Source organism: Paralichthys olivaceus, chromosome 12 (genome assembly GCF_024713975.1).
Source record: "Paralichthys olivaceus isolate ysfri-2021 chromosome 12, ASM2471397v2, whole genome shotgun sequence".
NCBI classification, from domain to species: Eukaryota; Metazoa; Chordata; class Actinopteri; order Pleuronectiformes; family Paralichthyidae; genus Paralichthys; species Paralichthys olivaceus.
Window position 1 is genome coordinate 25,264,631 of NC_091104.1, and position 23,439 is coordinate 25,288,069.

At 42.0% G+C, this 23,439-nt stretch overlaps 1 protein-coding gene across 3 annotated transcripts in view; it reads right to left on the reverse strand.

Annotated features, from left to right (window-relative positions):
- Nucleotides 1–20,397, reverse strand: part of gabrb1 (gamma-aminobutyric acid type A receptor subunit beta1) — a 50,720-nt gene extending 30,323 nt beyond the window's left edge. Inside the window, exons 1-3 of one of the 3 annotated variants that reach the window (XM_020084602.2) lie at nucleotides 19,660–20,397; nucleotides 19,455–19,546; nucleotides 19,288–19,355 (exon numbers count right to left, since the gene is read on the reverse strand). In XM_020084602.2, coding sequence (XP_019940161.1) covers nucleotides 19,288–19,355; nucleotides 19,455–19,546; nucleotides 19,660–19,739 — 240 coding nt within the window. In that variant the 5' untranslated portion in view covers nucleotides 19,740–20,397. The other 2 variants (XM_020084605.2, XM_020084603.2) reach the window with 2 other exon arrangements.
- Nucleotides 20,398–23,439: the final 3,042 nt, after the last annotated feature.

Below are 23,439 nucleotides of genomic sequence, written 5' to 3' on the forward strand. Positions count from 1 at the left end.
CCGGGAATTTCTTTCTTTCTTCACAAGGCGTTCACTCGAAGAATAGAAGGAAGCTCGGGCCGACCCGATTTACAGATTCAGCAGCTGGCAAATGATTGAGGACAAGCTTACATCCGGGGCTTCTCCTGCTCTTATTATGAAAAACATCAGTATTGTTCTTTTTTCAGCAGAACTTATATTACAACTTTCCCCAGGAAGTGGTATATTTGCAGGAGCTCTGTGATTTCTACCATAGGGACCAGCGTCTAAACTAATTCTGCTGCTCAGGAGAAAGTAAAGCGACGTTTGGGGTGCAGCATGCATTGCTTAACATGCGTGACTGGTCGAGTAGTGCAGGGTCCACCGCCTGGTGGGCTGGAGTGGAACAGCTTGTTGTAGCTATTGGTTTTTCATACATCATACGGTCGGAAACACAGACTACAGCAGAAACAACACCCAACTTTTAGTTCCTTGAAAAAGATTTTTGGTTGGTTCATGGTCGAAACACAAGCTTTAGACAAAACAACTGACTGGGGCGATGTTTGAGCTGAGTGATGTATCTTTAACGGGCACCTGCTGACCAATCGGATATGTGTATTCATTCAACAAAAGAAACCAGTCTTTCTCCTCTGTTCTTACTGCATCATGATGAGCGAACACATGTTTAGTGATAATACAACAATAGCAAGGACAGATGACATGTCACTCCACAAGAACACGGATGCTGACTCTCTGTCTGTTGTCTGCCACCCACCAGGCCTTTTGCCGTTGCCAAACCAACCAGCGTGCTTCCATTCCTCTCCTTGTTACCATGCCAACCCCAGCATGCACTCACACACAGGTAGAAAGTGACAGTTCGGAACAAGACATGGTTCTTGCAGGATTAGAACAAGTGGATGGAATGACTCCACGATTAAGACACAATAACACAGAGAGGGTGCTGTGTTCGAGAAACGTTGTTGTATAATGTCGTGTTTATTACTGTACTTATTGTAATGCTGCGATTTTAATGCACTTTACCAGGATCTGTTATATGAATAATTCCATAGTTTTGTATGAATCACTATCACTATTTTCTTTAAAGTATTTGTGTTTAAATATACAGGAACTATCTGTATATTGTGGCAGCAGACTGGATCTGAATACAGAGCCCCCCCTTAGTGATATTTTCCTCCTGCTGTGACATCACTCAGTGGGGTGTAGCCAGTAGCGTTACATACTTCAAACCTATAAAGAGCATCAGGAGTTTCATTCCCCATGTGATACAATGTGGTTGTAAGTCAGAGTACATTAACCCATACTGACAGGAAAACCGATACTGAGCTAGAGACAGAGACAGATAGAAATAGAAGCAGAGACAGAAATGTGGACAGACGTATATAACGGCAATAGAGACAGAAATAGAGACAGATAAAGAAAGAAATAGCAAAAGAGACAGAAATGGTAAATGTTCTGTATTTATACAGAGATTTTCTATTCTTGATGAAACTCAAGTTTCCATTCACTCATTCACACACACATTCATTAGGTGCGTCTATGGGCAGCACTGTTTTTCTCACCAACCTTCTGGTTCGAGAATGACCATTTTACCCCCTCAAAAGATAGAGTCAGTGAAAGAGAGTAAGATAAAGAAATACAGATACAAAGAGAGATAAATAAAAAAATAAAGTTACAGATGGAAATTGAGCTATAAATAGAAAGAGAGATGGATAGAAATAGATAAAGGAAAGGAGATAGAAACCAGCATAGAAACAGAACTAGAGATAGAGACATATAGAGTCAGACATTGAAATAAAGACAGATGGAGACAAAATAGATATAGGGACAGTTAGAGAAAGTAAGAGAGATAAATGATAAATACACAAATAAAGATAGTCACAGAAATAGAGATGATGATGGACATAGAGATGGAGACATAGATAAAGATAGAAATAGAGACACACATATAGATCACATCGTTACACAACCACAAAGTCCAATACAAGTTCTGGGTGAAATCCCCAAAAATACCCACTGCAGTCAAAAAGTGTTGCTTCCCAGTAACTCCCTCCCTCTGCACTCACGTCTGTGTTTGCTTGTGTGTGGTGTTCGCGACCTCCTCCGATCCTGCTGCGCCGACAAAATCCCAAACACAACTAAAATAACAGCAACAGTGTTCCCAAACTGAAGGAAGTGCAGCATGCGCAGTCTTAATACTGTATTAGAGGCATGCAACTGCATCGTTACTCCTGCTGTCTGACAATAAAGTCACCCTGAGGAGCAGTAAATACAATACTGGTTACACTAGTGTTAGCAGTTCAAACTCATTGTTATTCCCCTCGACTTCACTGGGTTACTGAAGCCACGAACTGTCTTGCGGTCTGTGCAGCATTACTGAAAAAACCTTAATTCAGAGGGATGACGCTGACCCAGGAACTGAGGTAAACAATACCCAGTCGCTGCCTTTCAGCAGCTTTAAAGAAACGAACGTTACCTACGGTGTCACCATCCATGTCACATTAACAGCATGGTTGATTTAGTTAATTTGACGGTTCTGTTCAACATTTTAATGTTAATATGTAGAACATCAAGGCTTAATTGCAGCCAAATGATTCTGTAATTAAGTTTGAGTGGCAGACTTTCATAGATTTATGTATCATGTTGTACTGTCTACCTGGTTATTAGACACTTTATTTTGTCATTTTGCACATTGTGTTAACTCTCTGGTTTTGCATGTTGCATGTCTGTCTTCCCCACCGTGAACAGCCTACACACACAAGAATACAAAATGTCATCATAAGAGAAATATGCAAATCCTTTAGTCACATTTCATGACAACTTTGTTCAATATCTGCAGATGCTAACTGAGGTACAGGGTGACGAGAAAGAAATCATGTTTAGGCTAAGGCTAGGGAATGAAATAGTTCAGCTCAAGTTTACAAATGTTTATCGATGCGTCAACAGAAGTTCATGAAAACAGTTTTTCAGCACCCTGGTCTCCCCCATTTTGCTTACTGCCTTAAAACTCCGCACAACTGGGTCCACACATCTTCCAGACTTCTGCCTTTCACACATAAAGAGCTGGAGATTGTCCGGGTCAGACGTGTTCACAACAAGGACAATCTCCGGAGCATTCAGGCGGGGGGCATGCAGGGGGCAGAACACAAATTCCACCGCAGAATTCACGTTTTTGTTTACAGCACGTCAACACCGGCATAGGCCCTCGAACTCTAAACTGTCAGATCTCGTCTTTCTTGGTCAACATTTTCAGCAGCTTCTTCTACGTGTCTTTTTCATCTGGACATATTCTTTCAGTTTTTGCCATGGGCTCATTCAGTTATTATCTGCAATTTTTACTTGGGGACTGGCAGAAAAACGCCATAGCAGCTGACTTGGGACTTTGCATTGTCACATACAGCCCATCGGGTTATTTCAAGTCATTATCTGGAGTTCAGTGCATGTCTGAAAGCAGCTGTAATGTGAAGCACTTTGAGTCATCGTTACAACGAGAAAGGTCACATATAAATGCAGTCCTGTTCTATTTCCTACAGAGTGTTGCACTGGATATTCAGGACTGCTCCACGACTTAAAGATGTTCTTTCTGTGAACAATAGGATATAAAGGAGGGACGGTAAGGATGCAACAGATCTTTCCCCACTGTTTAAAATCTCCATACAGAGCTGGATAACACTTACTGTCAAACCTACAGGCTCATATTTCAACAGCAGCCTTGTGTCATCCACAACCTCATATTTCACTGCTGCCCAGCTGGTCGACCCCCCTGCCCAGCTCAGGTCAGTCCAGCTCTTCATCTCTCTTCTCAGAACCTCAATCTCTGACCATGTGATCAGACGGAGGTCCATTAACCTCCTGTCTGATGGCTGTCTGTCTGGACGGGCTAATGAGCGAAAATCCGAGCTTTTGAAAGGCACAGTCAAAACTAGCTAGTAGTTTCAAGCCGTAACCAGAACCTGAAGTGCTGCAAAGCCTTAAACAACTTTGTTCTTTATTTTGAAGAATGACATCATGAAGGCTATAGTTTAGTTTAACTAAATGTAAAGGCAAAAGCAAAAAGATCATGTTGTAACACTGCAGCTTGTCAATAGCATGAGGCCTCCAGGACTGATATAAATATATAAATCAACCTAAAACAACATTCTCTAAGATGCTGAATTATATAGATAGGTTATATGAGTTCTAAGGATAAGAAAATGTACTGTATCTGGAGAGGTCAGTTATCACTGTTTACGTCATGCTGCTGAGGCTTCAGACTGCAGTTTTCCTGTAGTACCAGCGCAGGCAGAAGAAATAATTGATACAGACAGAGGTCGTCTCTTCACATATTGTGGTGCCATTGGACATCTTACGTTATGAACAGTCGCTTTAACATGAAACATTTTAAGTTATACCTCTTTCTGCAAATGAAGTGTAACAGTTAATCGGGGGCTTAGAAGTCCTTAAGTTTGTTGAAAGTTGAATGTGATCAGACATCATTCTGTTCAAAGATTTATTGATATAAAGGATACTTGGCTTCATGTTTCTTGCTGTTTGTAAAAATATTTGATATGAACAACTAGTCAAAGCTTGTGGTTAATGATACTCTATAATCCTTGAGCTTCAATCCATCAATTGATTTAGTAATCAATAGCCCGATTACTAAACATTAGCATCAATAACCATCATCAGTACAGCAGTATTCAGATCAACTTCAAGCATCGAAGGCTTCAGCTCACAACAAACACAAAATATATTTTCTCACTTTAGTCGAGTGGCCTGGTTCTGTTCATTCAGGGTTTATAATCACAGCTAAGATTTCTGTCTTCATCACTGTCAACATTTTTTAACTGAAAAAGCAGTTCCTGTGAAGACTGATGACTGTGAAGTCTGTGGTTTATCCGGAATAAAAGGAACCCTGTTTCTAGGAAGAAAAGTTTGATTCATTTATTTAAAAAATGAAAGCTAAACTCACATGAAACATTATCTGTCACCTTGTGCCTGTTACATTTATTCTATCACTGGCATCTTGAGCAGCTACTGAGTTTCAGGGCTCCACAGAGTCAAACTGCCCATATGAATGTGGAGTATGAGAGTGATCCCTGTTGATCCCAGACCCGAACAGACCGCTGGAAAACAGGATACGTCCCGACACCTTGGTATCTCCTCAGTGTTAAGATGAAGTACTGTCTGCAGAGCTTCTCATAAATCCTAATGCTGAAGTGGTGCCAGACACATCACTCTGCAGGCTGATCGATAACTGCTGCTGGCAGAGCGTACGCTGCTAACACGTGACCTTTTCTAAATGCACTACAAAGTGGGAGGATTTTTCAAAATAAAGTTCATACAATTACAAAATTATAGTCCTAATTAAGTACATACATTAGTACCGTGGGAGGCTGTGGCTCAGGGGGTAGTGCAGGTCGTCCACTAACCAGAAAGTCTGTGGTTTGATCCTCGTCTTCCCCATTCAGCAAGCTGAAGTGTCCAAGGGCAAGATACTGAACTCCAAACTGCTGCTGACGGTTGTACAGGAAGTGTATGATTGATCAATGCAATCATACACTGTACACAAATGTATGATTGCATTTATCTGTATACAGACGCACTGAATAATTATAATGCATTATATAAATAGTTAACACCATAGCCACTGCAATTATTATATTTTTATATATATATATATATATATATATATATATATACAGGTACAAATACATGAGTATTCTTTATCTTGATAAACAATAATGGTTTTTTTTTAAATAAATGTATATAGTGTTTTTTATGCATTGCTAGGATCCTCAAAAACATAATTAAAGATTAACAGCTAAGTGTAATTTCCTCATACTAGCCAACCAGTCTTGTGCTAACCTTGGCCCGGCCAATCAAAGAGCTGCTTTTATTTCAGTAAATCGGCTTCTATTAAAACGACTTTGTGTGTGGTTTGCTCTCTTTATCATTCATGTGACATTCATAGAGATTTCGTTACTCTTTCATTTCATACTGTTGTAATCTAACAGATGGAGCAGTGGAGCGCAAACACACATGCTGTCAACAGACACACTAACATCAGAAGACATTAGAAACATGCTTATATAGATGAAACATTGAGAAAACAGACGGAGCAGCAGTGCGATCATTCATGTGAGTTGATGGACACATGGCTACTGGATCACTGATGTGCAGATACGATTTTCTGACAAGAGTAATATTGTCACTACCAGTACACAAGTTTTTCTCCCTGATATAATTTGTATTTTCATGCCAGCTTAAAAAGACCAAGCCCAGTCATCTCCCATGTTCTGCATCCACCACTGTAAGCCAACACAAACTAACTGCTGATTAGAAAGCATCTACAGTGAGTCTGCAGAGGCAAACACTCCAAACAATCCACAGGCTACAGAACTACAAGTGAGATGTATTAAATGACTGCTGACAGACAAAGCTATCAGATCTATTGACTAATATGTAATGTTATTAGTTCTCCTGTCAGTGTAATGCAGAGATAGATGTTGATGGCACTGAAGGCAATGTGGGCATTTCATTCGACGCTGATGAGATGCTTATTGCTCATTGCCCGTGCTGATGCTGTTGATTGATTCTGGCAGCAGCAAGCTTTCTATAGCCTGAGGATGCTGTTGTCTGTCAGAGGAGATGCCGGTAAAACACATAGCACTCACAGAACTCGTGGTGAACACGCATGTAAAGACATGCTCCAAAATCAGCGCAGCGGTACGTGGCAACACTTAGGCTGTTTTCAGACATGACCTGCGGATAAAATCAGCAGAAATCACTGCGGAGTTTACCCTGAGTTTGCCTTTCACACTTGCACAACACAGCGGGAGGGATGCGTTCACAACAGCAGCAAAGAGTTGCAAATAGAGAAGTGGAGCAGCCAAGGCAGGAAGCGACGTTTTAACTCCACTGTGGAGATCACATGATTTTCAGCACACCGACACTGGCGTCGGCTCTTATCACCATTAAATTACGGAGGCTGTGGCTCAGGGGTTAGAGCTGTCGTCCGCTTACCAAAAGGTCAGAGGTTCAATCCCTATCTTCCCCATTCTGAATTCCAATGCCAAAGTGTCCTTGGGCAAGATACCGAACCCCAAATGTCCCCTTCTAGAGAAAACTGCTGACATAGATGCGCTGTCTGAATGTGTGTGTGAATAAAAAACCATACTGTTAAGCACTTTAAGTGGTCATCAAAACTAGATAAGCTCTATATAAATACACACCATTTACCACAATCTCATCTGTGTCTTCTACACATATGACACAGGGTTATTTGTTTTGTTTTTGTGTTTTTAATTTTTGCGTCTGTCACGCATTAGAAGCATCATTAACCCCCCACTCACTCCCTGTGGATCTAGGGGTGGATCCCCTGCTGTGTTCTAACAGAGAATTCTCCTGAAGGAGAAAGTCCGCAGAAACTGTAGAGCCTCTCTTTTGCGTCCACACAGGCACCTTTTTCAGAGTATCTGCAGAGCCCAGTGCATGTCTGAAAGTCACACCAGGAGCCAGGACAATGCAGCAGGATTTGCGATTACTGAGCTGATTTTCTCCGGTTTTTCAGTCTTTCGACGCTGGTTCACTTCTAACCCCTGACCAATCAGATCTTGAGAGAGCCAGAGACACCGATCTACACGATCGTGACAGGGACAAAGGAGTTGTCTTTGTTGAATGTCACTTTGTTTTTCATCATAATTGAATTGAACTGCAGGGACCATTGTGTCTCTCTCCTATCATACTAAGAACTTTATTAATGGTTCTGACGATGTTGCTATAAATTAAAGACTCTGCCTTGTCTACTCGCTAGAAACAGGTAAACAGCTTCTTGGTACAGGTTATCCAAACAACCGATGTAAGGTTCGGTTGAAAAAGATAACAGAAATATGAATACAACTCCAACTTCTCAGTTAGAGTTCAGTGCTAAGCAGATGTGAGCAAGGTGGGCACTGCAGAAAGAAAGAGACCAATAACCAGGACAACCAATGGACCAATTCATTCTGATGTGGAGAGGGTCAAAGTCACAAGGGTGCAGTGACCTGGTATTTTTCTCAAGTAAAGTAGAACACACCTTTATTCACCAGCATGTCAAAGTGTCACCCTAAAGGAGACAGTGACAGTTGTGCAGAGATGAGTCTGGTCAGCTGTGTTGGGTCTGTGTTAGTTAAGCTCTTTCTTGCTGTAAACAGATTATGCATGTGAATATGCAGATTCTGTCGGCAAGGGACAGGATTTTGGGGCTGAAGCCTTCTGGTTTCCCTTTCTAGTTTGACCAATCATGGCTGAGCCGGCTTTGGTTGCCCACAGGTAAACAGTCCTTGTTGGGAAAAAAAAAAGAGATGGACCTCATTGACAGAAATGCATTGGCTTTTGGCAGAAAACTGTTAATAGAGATGAGCCAAATGTATTCTGGACCTAAAACACCCAAATTATTGGCCATTGTCCCCAGAAGCGAATTCGTCATTAGACGATAGCCAATGGCTCTCGCTAGATTGTACTACTAGAAACATTGTGTCTGAAATCACTCTCCCCTTCACTCCTGAAAGATGTAAAGACATTTAAGGCCTACTTTCTAATTATACAAGATATTAAATGCATAATGCAATGTCTTGTGTTGTGTGTATTGTGGCTGTGCTCACAGAAGGTTGTCACAGGATTCTATCATATTGTGGGAGTTTTTTATTTTTAAGTGAATAAAAGATTACAGATCCTCAGACAATTTCAAATTTGTTTCCAGTCGTATGTTTTTATTTTTGCATGCTGTACAATGTCTCTATACAAATCTTGAATTCATTGAATGTTTAACCGATCAGCTAGAACAGCACTCCCTAATGTTAAAGTAAGTAGAAATTCCAAAATCCAATTCTTGTGTCCACCTGCATAATCAAAATTAATCAAATCCACTTCGATCATATATGTCATATGTGTATCATATAAGTGTTCCTCCTTGGTCCATGCACCACCCTCCCACCAAGTTTCAGTAACATTTGTATGTTATCCTGTCAAACAATCAGCAATGACACCAAAACCTCCTTGGCAGACGTAATGAATATTTATTTATTTCATGATTATATTTTAATTATGTTTTTTTTAATCATGCTGTTGCTGCAAAGTGTAGACCATAAACATGAGAGAAAAACTGACACACATGCCTGAAGGTGTTGCAACTCTTCCACTTCAAAACAAGAATCACAATTTTCTCTGAAATAAGTGGAATATGACAAAGGACGTTGGTGTCCACTATTCACTATTTCATAGTTAATAGAACTGACAAGTTGCTTTTGATCTTCAATTCAACATATTATTTTGAATAATACAACAACTTGGCTCAGGAAGTAGAGAGGGTTGTCAAGTAACCAGAAGGCTGATGTTTGATTCCCGGCTCTTCCAGTCTACATTCCGAAGTGTCCTTAGGGAAAATACTTAACCCTGAATGGCCCCTGATTGCTGTGCCCACAGTGTGTGACTGGTGTGTAATAGACAAAGTGCTGCATATAGAAGCACTGCATTTATTAATGTGTGAATGGGTGATTGTGGATGTGAACTACTGTAAAGTGCTCTGAGGGGAAAATAGAAGTGGAAACGCGCTGTATAAATATAGTCCCTTTACTATTTACAAATAACAACAGCATGGACAGAAATCCTGGGATCCTTGACCCTCATTTTATAGATTTGTTCATTGTGTATTAATAACACTCAAAATTACCACACAATACTACAGAATCATACAAAAACGAACATTTTGTGCGGATAGAGGATGATTTCCATGATTAAAAAGATTGTCAGAGTAATCATAGTAGGCTAATGTCAAAATAGTTATTTTCATATTACCCACTATAGGTTCACATCTTCATTGAAGCTTTTGCTTAGTTTTATTTTTTTTATATTACATTATTAAGTTACGAAACACAACACAAAGGAACATACTTCTCACAGTGCAATAATAAAGAATTATAGTCGACTGTGACACTTTGCATATAAGGAAAGAAAACGATGCCACCGACAGAAACTCAAACCTTCTCGACCAAAAACATGATCTCATAGAATACAAAGCAAACACTTTGTAACTTTCTGCTGTGAATCCTGTCTGTCTGCACAGGAGCTGTGTCACTGAGCAGAGAACCTCTCGCATTTTCCGGGAGTGTTGGGAAATCAAATGTTTGAGATGCCACTCTGTGACATCCAGTCCAGATGACAAATAACAATGCATCTCCAGACATGAATATGTATGTCGTCCTTTCTGCAGAGAGCGCAGCGCATCACCCAGGCAGAAACAATACCGCAGCAAAACCTCACGTCACATCAATGTCACTGTACCTCACCAGCTGCTCTCGCTTCTGACAACACAGCATGTCTGATGACTCAAGCCAGTGACAGTGATCTGAAATCTCCCTCTAATCTGTCCTCTAACTGTTCAGTTTGGCTTTACAGCCATACAGACCCTGTCTGTTGGCCTTGCATCATTAACAAGGTCATTTTACTCGTCCCACTGAGTCATGACAAATGTCCCCAGGGAAGATGACCGCTGCTTCCACCTGATTCTTTGTCCATGTGTACAAAAGCAAAAAGGTAACACTGACAGGGATGTTGGTCCACCCATCAACCAAGCTCCAGAACAGGACAGGTAAACAAATGGCTATGGTATGGTTACTCATCTTCTCTAACATTGTAGATTCAAATTAGTCATGAAACATTCTCAAGGATTCCTGTAACTTTCCTAAACAGCTCCTCTCAATTTTACTGCCATAAATATTTAGCCCTAGTTATATAAAACATTTTTCACAGATTTATTTTTATTAATAATCTACTGACATCCTATGTAAAATGCAGCATCATACGTTCAATATATACACTAACCATGTCCTTTATGTGCAATGAGTCGAACCATGCAGATACGTGTCAGTAGCTCCAGTTAATAAGCACATTCATAATGGGGAAAACGGGATCTCAAAGAATGTATGATTGTCGTAGATCTGCAGACGCCGTGTAGATGAAAAACCTCCGAGAAGAATGGTCAGACTGTTTGGCGCTGACAGAAAGGCGACAGTAACTCAGATAACCACTCTTAACATCTGTGGTGAGCGCAAAAGAAAGGATCGGATGTTTTAAAAAAAGCAGAGACAACGTCAGGTTCCTCTCCTGTCAGCCTGTGACAGGAATCTGAGGTTCCAGTGACACACACTTGCACACTAGCCTGCTCTGATGGATGTGGATTTCTGCTGAGGCTGCAGATGGTCGCCTGAGAATCTGGCACCAATAATAACAATCCACTGAGCCAACCCTGCCTTCTATCAACAGTTCAGGCCGCTGCCAGTGAGGTAAGGGTATGAGGAATGTTTTTTTTTTTTTGACATACTTTATGCCTACTGATACTGATAATCTATTTTTCAAAAGGGGACCATTTGCATCATTTTATATTCACCATCCTCGAAAGGCTACCTCCAGATGATAATTCATCATTCAAGAAAAATAATCCCAGGGGGGGTTTCAACATTTAAACACATCAGTTGACTCCTGATCTGAATCTAGAGGAACCAGTGTGACTGGCAGCATGACAAATCTGCCACATGGACCAGAAGGTCACAGGTTTCAAGCCTCTTACATATAATGACATGCTGGTGTTTAAATATGTTAACTTTTGGCATCCAGGTTACCTTGGTTCACTCATCTGGGTCTGCTTTAAGCCTTTGACCCAGCTATCAGAGGTCCATATCGATGAAATACAGCATTGTCACGAGATAATGTCCGATGCTGAGGAAACGCAACAAAGACAGACAGAGGTTCAGCCAAGCATCTGACTTGGTCGTAGAGCTGCTCCACTAAAAAAGGAGAGTATTGTGTGTGGCATAAGGAAAATATATCAGCAGGAACAAGAGAGAGGCTGATTAAGCAACATTAATTAATCAATCAGTCAAAATATATGTGAAGTTGAATGTTATATTGCTAACATATCTTCACGGTGTAATTTTGCTGGATGAATCAGACTATAGGTATCACTATCACTGTTTACATGTAGGCACCATGAGAGTGAGCTCTTACCTGGACCCAAGGTGAGAGCACATGTGAATTTAATCAACACGAAGCAGTGTTTGTAGGCAGGTGGCAGGCAGGTAACAAAATCCATAAACTCCAAAAACAGAATATCCAAAAATAAAACTCAAGAAGCAAGAAGGGAAGTTCTGAGGAATAACTAGGGACAAAAAGCAAGAATTTACCTTTTTAGAACCCGACAATAAACTGACGAAGAAGACTGGGGAGCACAGAGACTAGATACACAAGCAAGGCAAGGGTTACTGAGCACAGGTGAAACACATCATGGCAGGGTGGACAATTACAGAGGAGGGACACCAGACAGAGACAGGAAGTACAAGAGATAAGGAAGAACAAGGAGGGAAGGGAAGTACAAGAAAAGAGCTTAAAAGTAAAGCAGGGGCTAAGCAAGCAAAGTTTAAATCCATCCCAGTTCCTAAATAAGTCTAAATAATTCCATTTCCACAAGATCTGAAACGTCTTAACAGATACCTAGATGGGATAAATGTTTTCCTCAAAATTATATATTTTCAGCTAAAGGAGCAGCAGCACTCAGTCCTGGGAAACTCAGGTCTAACAGCTACTGTCAAAATGCATTGTTCAATAGAAAATATGCATAAACCTATAGGTTACAAACCTGAGGGCTTCAGTGTAATATTGAATAGACATTCAAATGAACATGAGATAAACATCAGGAAGGAAGAACATGAACATCATGACCATATTTTTTCAGTGTCTCATGTAGAGAAGTGTTGAGATGTGAATTCCGTCTGTATGTATATAGGTCTTGATAGTCTCCAGTCTTAATGACCGATCAAAGCTCTTTACAGTACAGTTTTGCCATCCACCCATTCTTACAGTGTATGCATGTGCAGCATATCACACATGAATATCACACACCATCGAAATACTGCTGGCACAGACATCAGGGCAATTTGGGGATTCAGTGTCTTGCCCAAGGACACATCAGCACCTTCTGGTTTGAGAACAACCCGCTCTATGTTCTGAGCCACAGCCCCCGGCACATTTCCATTAACCTTTTAGAATCTACAAAGCTGTTGGCTGAGTTGTGTTGTTCACCATCTAAGTTGGCTCAAATGGAGGTTAAGGCACTGACAGCATCACTAACCACAGACACCAACCATCGACTTTATAGTTAACATGGATCAATTTGATCAGATGGCCAGCAGCTCACTCACAGTCCCACGGCTCCTGTTGTTGTAAACCAGCCAGACTTTTCCTAGCCCCAACAGTCCCTAGGATTCAATCAAGCTGCACAAAATTACACAAACGAATCAATATCAATACCACAGATATGCCTGTTTTTCTGCCATCAAGATCCATTAATTATTCCTTGGTGAAAATGTGAAAAATCTCCCTACCTGTAAAATAAGTAATAAAAGGATCCTTAATCCACCTGCACCAAAATGTAATGTGTTCCACCATGTAGGGTTTCATGGAAATCTATCCAGTAGTTTTTGTGTAGTCCTGCTGACAATCTGACAGTCATGAAAACATAACCTCCTTGGCAGAGGTAAAAAGAGCTGATTTAGGACCAGTTAATTTATTGATGAGACAATGAATTGGTCTGCCAGAACCCTGGAGACAACCTGAAACATCTCCATTTAGAATTGATTATGGAGGCCTGCTGTGTGTGTGTGTGTGTGGCGTTCCTGCCTAAGAACAGAAGAGAAGTGTGAGAAAGACAAACCCATTCATTGATGAGGATCAGTAACCATGCAACATCTCATACTTAATATTTCCTCTTAATTAACTCAGGCTCAATTAGTGCCGTAATGAATGAAGTTTGGATTGAGCTATTCAAGTTAACACATATGGTGTCCAGTGAGTGTTAACATGAATGTTTCTTACATTATCCTGTCAAATGAGCGCAGAGAAGCCCCCCCCCCCCCCCCCCCCCTCCAAACACTTTGCTGTCAGATAGATAGTGTGTTCTGCTGAGTCCACACTGCTGAGGCTGTGTTACTGATAACGGCCTGACCTTCAAATCGACTTACACTCAGAAACACAACGTACCCCGAGAGTATGAGCAAAGAAAGGTATTCTAACGGGAAAATTAATCTGATTGCTAGTTGCATCGTGTTCTTGTGTGTGATGACGGTGCAAAAAGAAAACACATTTTCTTTCACTGGACGGATAAAGAACACCCAATCAAAGAGTAAAGAAAGCGAGAGGAGAAGAGTGACGAAACCTATTGGAGGGGTTGGAGTGTGTCCAAGCAGATGAGGGGTGACTGATGGGCTGTCATGTGACTGGAAGTTTCAAGAGAGGTGACAAATAAAGCAGAAAGTGAGAGGGTCAGTAATCAGATCAAATCTGTATGAAGCCTCTTCTCTTTGAGAAATTTGGTAATAATCCCTAATTGCACAGTAAAACCACCACCTACTAGTTTCAGTTGTGCCACAGAAAAATACAAGACACTTATTTTGTTTGGGCAATGATCTTGAGAACATCACTTCATGCTTTGTGTTAAAATGATGCCCATCACCAGTGTGTCATATGTACTACTTGTACTTTATATGTCATTTTACTTTCTGAACAATCTAAACCTAAGTCTTTAGAGCCTTGTACCATCAAAGCACAAATGCTTATTTATTATTACCAGTGCAGTGGAATGGATTGTTTGCTTGGCCTGTGGTAATCCCGGTTGCAGCTGTCGTTCTGAAACCGTAAAAGTTCAGTAATTCAGCCGCAGAGAGTAAAGACCGGCTGTAGAACCCTGACACTGCTGCACAAAGAGCTGTTTCCCTGACGCTGCTGCACAAAGAGCTTTTCACCAGTTTATTCCAAGGTCAGTAAAGCTCGACTAAGAACCCTGAACTGAATATTCAGTTGCCATTGTCACTGAACAGGTGATTATTCTCTGTGGTTAAATCCAATGACACCTCTCACATCACACAGTCATTTGATCCATCTTCACATAAAATGTTAATTATGACTTTAATTCAATTACAATGACCTTTGACAAGTTAAAATATCTTGTGAAGGAAAAAAAAACATTTCTAATGAACTTCATTTTCCCTGTGACTGTCTGCAGTAGATCTGCTCCCAGTTTTGGAATCACTGCTTTTACCCTGAAATGTCGGATGTTGGTGAGTTCAGGCTTCTATGGATAATCAGTTATCATTGTTGCAGAGATACTTAAACTTTCATGTTTGAATGTGTCACTTTCTAAGTTTGCTGACTGGCACCAAGCTTTAATTTCGACTAATAGGGTCACGCTACATTATCTCAACTATAATGACAAAGAAAAAGAGGAGCTGAAACACGTTATTTTTAGAGAACTTCTCAAATTCACACTTTGCTGAGGTCAGGCTTAGAATTTTGTGTGTCATGAGATCTTGTAACTTTCTGATTTGCTCCTGTGAGAGTTTCTATCATCAGAGCAATAGTTTTGGTTCCATTACACCTCGGAGCTCGGCCCCGAATGAGACAAGTTCATAGGGTTGCACAGGAACAATGTTTACATTAGCCTGCTAGCCATTGTTGACAAAAACTGTTCATTATAGCACATTATGCGACATTTCACACATGCTAACACTGTAGTAAAACGTCCACACATCTTGGATTTCAAAGTCGGGGGTGGTGAGGTTCCTCCGACCTTCTGAGTCCAAATTCCGACTTGAGGGGGCGTTACAGTTGCAAATACAGACTCAGGGGTCGGAAACTCAAACGTCCAGGTTTAATTGAACGCTACATAACAATGTCTCCCCACCCTGTTTATAAAAGATGCAAAATCATATAAGGCATCATGGTCCAATCAGTAATCCATAAAAAAAGGCTTAGACAACACAGTCTAATCGGATCTGGGCACTTTCCATTTCTCACGGAGCCGTGTGCAGCTCCAAGTGAAGCTAACACACAGTTCATAACCTGAGCCAACAATGTCAAACTATCATGTGAAGATGACTTATGTATTAGTGCGGAACAACAAGTGCTGATGTGATACAGCTGACTGCCAACGCATAGGATCCTTCAATAAAGCTATTTGCACATAGCATTAGTCATGCACAGCGAGAGCACAGGCAGGGTGTGTGCAGACAGGCAGGTCGGTTCATGACAGACAGGTATGCCAGCCAATCATTTTCATTTGACAGTCCTGCGAGGGCAACAGACACTGACTATGGACTTTTTCTTTTCAGACCACTTGATTTATTGATGGCTAACAGGATGTGAAGGATGAGCATTTCAACGGATGAAAAGTGTTTTTCATAAACAAATTATCAACCCTACCTTAAATGTTGCTTTCATTGTATTCTGTTCAAATTCTATAGGGTGGAAGCCTCTGCGAATTACAATCAAGTCATGTAATTTGTCTTCTTTTATAAAAAATAAAAGAAGTAGTAAAACCACTGTGCAGTAAGAATATGCCAACCTTTCTCTGAAACAAAAAAGTGGACGACCTGCTCCTGAGTCACAGCAGCGCACAATAACACTTTATTCTGGAAAAGTCATAAAATAAGGTGCTGGGAAAAGGTCAAATTTATTTTCCTTTAAGTGACACTTTAAGGCTTTGAGAGAAGATTTGATGGCTGCATCAACTTTAAGGTTGTTCCAGTGCTTTATGTGAGTGTATTTTACCTTGAAGCTACTAAATCTGAAGAAATACTTTGTTCTTAGCCACGCATTTGTTTAGACAAGCATCATCAGTGTAATGTTCTGTGTAGTACAAGTGTGCTACGCAGTTACTGGAGTATTCCACTAGAGGGCACTCTACAAAACTCTGCATTGAACATGATGGCCCTAGAGTACGTTATATAGTTACTCCTGGTATTCATAGGAAGGCAAAGAAATAATTTCATCGTACAGAGACATATGACAATTGACACTTTGAACTTGAGATCAAAGCCAAAAAAAAGATGGCGGCAGCATGGTAGAGATACCGTTAAATCAACAACCTTATGGTAATATAATTATAATTCTAATTGCTTTGGCTTCATTTTTTTCTTGTTTTCCGTGTAAAACCAATACGCTATGTTTTTTTTTTTATTTCATCCACGGCCCCTGCACAAACGTAATCATGTTTTATCACTGTAACCATGACAACAACAAACATCCTGTGAACTAGGAATTGCCTTTTACAGTCCAAACCCATTTCAAACCCATTTTAAAACCTGTCCCTGAACGTAACCAATTCATAAGCTTAATTATGTGTTAATTATTTTAACCATGGCAAGGACGGTCCAATATGCCACTGTATGTACGCTGTGTATGTTATATATTATCACTACGATAACCAAGGTTGATTTGCATGCCACCAAACAGTCCTTACTCTTACAAACAAATCCAGTCTGGTCCGACAATGCACTTGCAATATTCATTGGGAAATAAAAACTGTATGTGTAGGACCACCAGTGAAAACTGACAAATACTGACTTTGCCCCAAAATAAGTTTTTTTCTCCACACACTCTTGCACAAGGTTTCACTTGAGACAAAGCATGATTGGATTGATGTGTTTCCCTTTCGGCTATTGTGAAGTAGACGATTGGATTCTTGGTAGAGAGGTGAGATATATGTGTCATACATCGTGGCCATTACTGACTTTTCCACTCAAGATACTCTGTTTTTTATCTTATTTGTTGAAATCCATCTGGAAAAAATGAAGAAAAAAAACCTGTGTCTATGTCCCGAGCAAGACTGTCATAAACATAACCAATCATCCCACTTGGACCAATTCACTGGTGTACCTGTCTGTCAATAACAGACCTACAGTACCTGCGTTCACCCTGGCCATGCTTTAACTGTGCATGACAGCAGACTTAAGCCGGGGAGACATACCCCATGAGTCATGGAGAAGTTGGCTTGTAGCAGTCATTAGTCATTCATGTGTTTTTGGTAGCTTTGTCAAGAAGGCTACTGGGAGGGGGTGGGATGTATCGGTTGCTCATGCTAGATTTTCTAGGATTACCTTTACCCTAGCTTTAGGTGCCTTGTCCTCTCATTACGTCTCTGAAGCTATTTCAGGAGCCATTGCTGAGGTAGGTGATCAGAAGGTTGGAACAAATGCCCCTTATGGTCATTCAGGTTGGAGTGTGGATTAGTTGATATTGCTCCAACATGACAGAGAAAGGAATTTAATGAAAATGTGTAAATCTGCCATACCATACCAGTATGTGTTAAAGGTTCAGTGTGTAGAATTTAGTGACATGGTGAAGTTGCTGAATACACCTCACCTCACCCTCTCCTTCCAAACATGAAAAAGAACCTGTGGTAGCTTCAATTGTCATAAAAACTCAAAAGGTGTTTAGTTTGTCCAAAAAAACATGGCGCCCTCCATAGAGAGGACCCCCTTGATGTAAATATAAAGTATTTAAATATAATGGGCCCATTTAAGGGTAAAAAACAACAACAATTCATTCAGTTTAGATGAAAGACACTAGTAAAAAAAACTCACTAGGATTATGTTAAATTCAATTTCTGCCAAAAGATCCCTTTCACCTAAATCTAACACACTGAACCTTTAAGAAATGCAGATATGTGAATCTCAGACCTCTCTCTCTCTCACACACACACACAAACACACTTTCTCTGCACGTGCTCCCACCTCACTCAGCTGCCGCTGGCGTTGAACACTGAGATGTTCTTTCTCTGGGCACCTTGGCAACACTGTATATTAAGCGGTCAAATCATATTCTGAAGACTCTGCTTTTCTGGGGCCTCCGTGCATCCTCCTGTTGACTCACTGACATGCAATTACATTGGGCCCAAAACATGCTCATGGTGGCCACCATTTATCCCCCCCCCCCCCACACACACACACCCCCACCCATATGTTCCTCCACCTAGTGAGGCTTTTTTTCTGACACCGGGCTCTCCACGCATGCTGGCGCCGCAGATCCGTGAGTGGAATCACTAAAAAGATCTATCTCTCCCTCTCTCTCTCCCCCCCTCTCTCTCCCTCCCTCTCTCTCTCTCTCTCACTCACACACACATCTGATCCTCTGTGTCTGTCTCTCTCTGTCTAGTGAATTCTCTGCCCTGCGCCGGTTGTGACACCGCGGGGAAGTGCTCGGTGCATACGGATTGGCTTTGACACATTGCGGATCTCTCCATGGTGCTGAAACGGGAGCGGGAGGGAGGAGGAGGAGGATGAGGAGGAGGAGGATGAGGAGGGGGGGGGCTCTTTTTTAGAAAGCTTCAGGAGCCGCGCTGCACCAAGAGGTGTCTGGTCTGAAGAGTCACACTCATCTGCAAACCCTCGTTGTATTTGTTTGGTTGGACTGTCACGTGGAAGTAGTGCGTGCGCGCGCGTGCGTGCGCTCAAGGTAACTTACCATGTTGACTTCAGACACCATGTCGATGCTGGCGATGTCTATGCTCATGCCCACATCCACGGGGGCGCCTGTGGAAAAAAAATATGACCGCAGATCATTGTGTTAAAGCATCACCGAGCATCGCTTGCTGTTAGAGCGACAGCAGACAAGGTACCGGCGGCTCTTACCTCCAAAGTCAGGCCGCAGTCGGATGTCATAGCCCTTCAGCAGCTTGTCCACGGTGGCTTTCACATAGGACATGTTGCTGGGTTCATTGGCGCTGAGAGAAAAAAAAAAAACAACATTTCAGCTTCACAGTTCATGAAATCTCACAGGGGCCTAGAAAGTACATGACACCTAATACAAATGAGACACAGACTGATCAGAGCTCACCTCTGCGCCCCGCACACCACAGTCACCAGAAGGGACAAGCGGCAGATCCCCAAACCTCCGCGGTCCAGAGGAGTCCACATTACTACTAACTCTGATCCCGCCTGCGACTTTCACACAAGATTTCAGACGCAATTTCAGCCTGCAGAATTATTCCAAGAGCAACGCATGCGCGTCCTTTCACCAACATCCAAGCGACGGTTCTCGCCACGAAACAAATTTGGATGAAAATGTAGCCACGCAGAAGAAGACAAATAACACACAGCCCACAGGTTTAGGTCTCCACTGCACACACAAGTGTCCCAGCACTCAACATGTCAATGCACAGCCCTCCTCCTTCTCCTCCTTCTCCTCCTCCAGCAGCAGCACCGCTCTCAGCTTATTCCAGCAGACGCAGTGTCCGGAGCAGGTCTGCGACAAGATGCTCTCTCCCCCGCCGGTCAAGACCTTAAATGTTGAGCACGACCGCAGCTCTCCGGTCACCTTTAGTGAGCTGGAGGAGGGAGAGAGAGAGAGAGACAGAAAGAGAGAGAAAGAAGGGAAAGAGAGGGGGAGAGAGAGAGAGAGAGAGAGACGTCTAATACAATGTCAGAGGAGCCGCGGATCTGTCGGGGGGGCTCCGGCACACAGTCGCTCCACGGGCTGATCACCAACTTGTTTAAAATCTCCAAAGACGCGACTGAAGTGAGGAGACAGGAGATCAGATGAGCTGCATGATGGGAGCTGAAATGGCTCCTGCTCTCCTGCAGGGCGTGAAGGGAATGGAGAAGTATTCTGCGTTAGGATCCGTCATCACATCAGATGCAGTCTTAGAATTACTTATCCGAATTTTGGTCATTGTTCTGAGTTAATCAGATTATTATATTTCCCATCTGCCTGCTGATATAGCACGAGTCTGTCAGACGTCTGCCTCACATGTATATTCTCGATGGAAAAGTTGTGAACACGGGTCTGAAGATTGTGTTGATTGCTTTGAACACCTCTGAAATAGTCCAGAAAATAACAGCTGTGATATAGTAATTAACATGTATATAGAAACCCCACTGCAACATGCAAAATCAGATTCATTTTATGAAAAACATTGACTATAAAATCTTCATTGCAGATAAACCAGGTAGGATGAGCTCTTACTTCGTTCTGCACCAAAGCCCCTTCACAGTAGTAGAGGCCTGTTTGAATTATACCTTGTCTTTAAGTAGCGCTAATGCTGAGGGGTAGTTCTAAAGTAGCTCTGAGGCATTAACACAGGCCAAGCAAACAGTCACCGCACTAGTTGTTTACAAAACGAATATGATTGAATTGTTCCTTCGTTCTTCATTCACCCTAGGAACTGTTACCGCAACTGTAAGTAGACCTCTACACGACCCTGGACCTCTGTACCCACTAATGTCCTGGATAAGACAGACCTTGGACATTAGTTTTACTGACTGGCTCCTTCTGGAGCTTATAACCACATTTCCTGGGCTTCATCTGTGGATGGAGTTTGCTCAGTTGTCATCACTATCCAACCAACCATCCATCCATCCATCCATCCATCATCCAGTAAACCTAACCCCGATCTACATGTGTTTGGACTGTGGCAGGAAGTTACAGTACCCGGAGAAAGCCCTCACAGATACTTATCAGTCTAATTATAAGCTGGTTGTACAGTACTTGTTCGGAGGTAACACCTGACTTCGCTGTCAGATGTGAACTTGTCCGTTCACAACTAGTGACACCGTGTGAATGATATTTGACCTTTCCCCAGTGCATGCTGGGAATGGTTTTCTTTTAGTGTCCACAGGCAAATTATGTTTTGGATACAACCACAGCAGGGGCCATCTAACATGGCAGGAATGACCTTTTGCTGTGGGGCTCCTACTGACACACACATGCCCTCTGAGTATTGTGTCTGTGACTTCCAGCTTCCCACCCGGCAGACTGTACACGGCAGTGCATAAAGTCCAGAGAGCCATAAAGCGACCTCCTCTCGTGGATTAACATCACATGTGTTGAACCTGTTTTCAAACTTTATTTAAGAATATTCACCCTGTGATGTGAGCATATAAGGTGTGAAAATAAAACCACATGAATTCCAACAGGTTGTTTAAAATCAAACATTTCTAATGCTGAGCTCAACTAAGTAATCATATGCTCACGAAATAGGTTAGCAGATAGATGACAAGAGAAGGTATGCTGTTGATGTTTTATTGGTTACCTCACTTAACCAACAAAATAGTGTTTGTCGTGTTTGGAGTTTGGGCTCTGTTCAGTGCAAATGATTGAGTGCAACATCTGGATTTAGCAGTATTTGGTAAAATTCATCTCCTGATTTGTGTATTAGAAACCTTGAATGATATCTGTGATATGTTCCTATATGATCCATTCCTTGTACTTTCTACTGGATGGAAATGCTTGTGCAAATCAAGCTGTGAACTCGTACCCAGTTAACAATTGCATTTAATATTTATTTTAGATGATTGGATTACAATCTGATTGATCGTGACCAGAATGAAAAAACACAGGACGAGATGTTAGAAAACTGTCCCATGTGCCAATAGGTGGTGAGCACTTTCTTGTTATTGGGAGTGACAATCGACTGGTGGGGTTCTCTGAGTTGTGTGGGAGGTAAATCTTAACCAGGGTAAAACATATTGGGTCAATTGGGCACGGGACACATCATCAGTAGTGTGTGACAGGGCCTTCTTACACTATACACCCTCCACAAGGGTGGCCCGCTGCAGGATGATCAGTCCTCAGCTTGTGTCCCGTGCTCAACCGTTCCCTAAATTCGCCTTGTTGTTAAAGCCTGCTGCCTGCTACAAGGTTGACAGGTGGGAGTTCTAAAGTGGTTTATGCTGATATACTTGGGGCCCAGGACGGGTCCTACTGCTTGAGCCAAATCCACTGAGACTGCTCTGATGATCTCCCACAGAGACTGACCATGGCTTCTGAGCTCTTTCAGCATTCTGATGGTAGACGACCCCACAAATCCTCTGCATCCCACTTCCACTCGATAAACGTTGGTGTTCCAGCCACGCTGGTTCACTTCTACTGCTAGCTCTGCATAACGCAGCTTCTTACGCTCATAGGCCTCCTCAACCGAGTTCTCCCATGAGACTGTGAGCTCAATGATGCAAGCTGTCTTTAGTGAGTGGAGCAGAGCACTAAGTCTGGCCTGAGGTTGGTGGAGGCAATCTCAGGTGGAAAAATTACCTGTTGGCCCATATCTGTCAGCACCTTCCAGTCTCGGGCCCTGCATAGGAGTCCTGCTTGTGACTTGGTGAACAGATGTTTGGGCATTTGATGTCCTTCTCTGAAAAAGGTTGTTGCCTCTAGGTGGCAAGGAGTTGTCGCACTCCGCTTGATCTCGCTTGACCTGATTGTGCTGCCGGGTGTATCTTCCTTGCGTGAGGCTGATCTTGCAGCCTGTGATAATGTGTTTAAAAGTTGCTGGAGTTGGGCAGAGGGCACAGGTTGGATCCTCGCTATTCCACTGATGGAGATTATTTTGTGATGGAGGCGCGTCATACGTCGGTCTGACGATAAGCGGAGGCTTTGTGTATACAAGAAAAAATAGAAACCTCAGTTGAGTGATTCCTCTTGCATGCAAAAAAATGTCATGTGTATAGAACATATAAGTAGTGAATGTGCTGTATGAACAGTCTGGTTGACAAACTGAATTATATATATATATATATATTCCAGCAGGATGTTAAAGGAATAGTTCACCCAAAACTTATCTACTCACCACTATGCCGATGGAGAGGAAGGGTGACAGTGTTTGAGTCGACAAAACACAAA